We start from the raw sequence: 1,323 nt of genomic DNA on the forward strand, positions 1-1,323 counted from the left end.
TCAGGCTCATTCTTACTATCTCTCAGACTTTCATATCCACTTCTGTCTACTGGCCTTGTTCTCCCAGAATACTGCATGTAGTGGGGACTATGGCAGCATAAGGGTTGGAATCCCATCCTTCCATATCATGTGCTTCCCCCAAAATACCAAGAAAGGAGTCACATAGGCTCTGTTTAGATCACATGTCCATCTCTAGGCCAATCATTGTGTTTGTCTAGATGTGGGTCACATGCCTGGCAATGTGGTATGTTATGGTTGGAAGCCCCACCAGAACCACATGGAAGGGTGGGTACTCTCAGCAGAAGTGTAGAAAGATGCTGCAGCCCCAGAGACCGCAGATGTCAGCCATGCTCAGTCACTCATCCTCCCTTGGCCATTCAGTCTCTCCCACATTCAGGCAACAAATACATACTATCTTTCTTCTAGATCCGGGAGTGGGAGAACAGGATCTTTGCCTACAATAAGGAAGTAAAGGCCCTGGGTTTTGCCCTGGATCAGAAGTTCAAGATACGGCGAAGGATCAAGATCCTAGAAGACCAGTTGGACAGGGTGAGAGTCAGGCTCTTGGTTCTCTCTAGGCCTGAACTCTGGAGTCAGGGCAAGAATTGAGTATAGGCATTAGGTTCCAGAGATGGTTGACTGTGTATGTGTGTATGTATGTGTATCAGAAAACAAGATCCTGAGGTATGAAGGGTCCCAAGGAAAGGAGGTTGATGGTTCATTTAAGGGGGTTGGATGTTGCTCTCAGGACCACCAAAGAGGAAAGGGGCTGATTCCATCTCTGACAAGTGCCCCTCCTTGGCTGAGTGGGGAAGAAGGAGGCAGACTAGGCCTCAGATGGATTTTTCCATCCCTCCCTATCCCTAGGTCACCTGTCAATTTGATATCCAGCTTGTGCGGAATGCTGCCCTACGGGAGGAGCTGGATCTCCTGCGGATTGAGAGGAACCGCTATCTGAATGTGGACCACAAGATGAAGAAGGTCAGTGGCTCTGAAACCCAGGGGAGGAGAGAGAAATCCTCACCCAGGTCCTCCCCACAGCTGTCTGCCCTTCTTGCTCCAGCACTCAGGCCTCAAGGAATTGACTAGACTCAGAGGATTACTTTGGTCCAGAGGGCATGGTGACCTGGGAAATGCTGGAGGACACCTCTCACCAAAAAAGTTGCCTCATTTATATTTGCAGAAAGCCCATATGTCATTGTGAATGTTATCACCCTGGGCAGTCAATGAACTAGCAAGACCATTTCTAGTCCACGGGTATTGTAATAACCTTTGAAGTCCTTTAAAGAATCAGTTCCTCTGATCTTTAACTTTTTTTTTTTT

The 1,323-nt window shown here is 48.0% G+C and overlaps 1 protein-coding gene across 3 annotated transcripts in view; it reads left to right on the forward strand.

The window, feature by feature from the left end:
• The window catches only part of CCDC114 (coiled-coil domain containing 114), a 21,399-nt gene that overhangs the window by 5,224 nt on the left and 14,852 nt on the right, over positions 1-1,323 (forward strand). For all 3 annotated transcript variants that reach the window (XM_012812576.2, XM_023507916.1, XM_023507917.1), the window contains exons 7-8: positions 427-549; positions 868-981. In XM_012812576.2, the coding sequence (XP_012668030.2) occupies positions 427-549; positions 868-981 (237 nt within the window). The remainder of the gene's footprint in view (positions 1-426; positions 550-867; positions 982-1,323) is intronic.

The sequence above is a fragment of the Otolemur garnettii genome, unplaced genomic scaffold (assembly GCF_000181295.1).
Source record: "Otolemur garnettii isolate 467f Iridium unplaced genomic scaffold, OtoGar3 scaffold00211, whole genome shotgun sequence".
In the NCBI taxonomy this organism is placed as follows: Eukaryota; Metazoa; Chordata; class Mammalia; order Primates; family Galagidae; genus Otolemur; species Otolemur garnettii.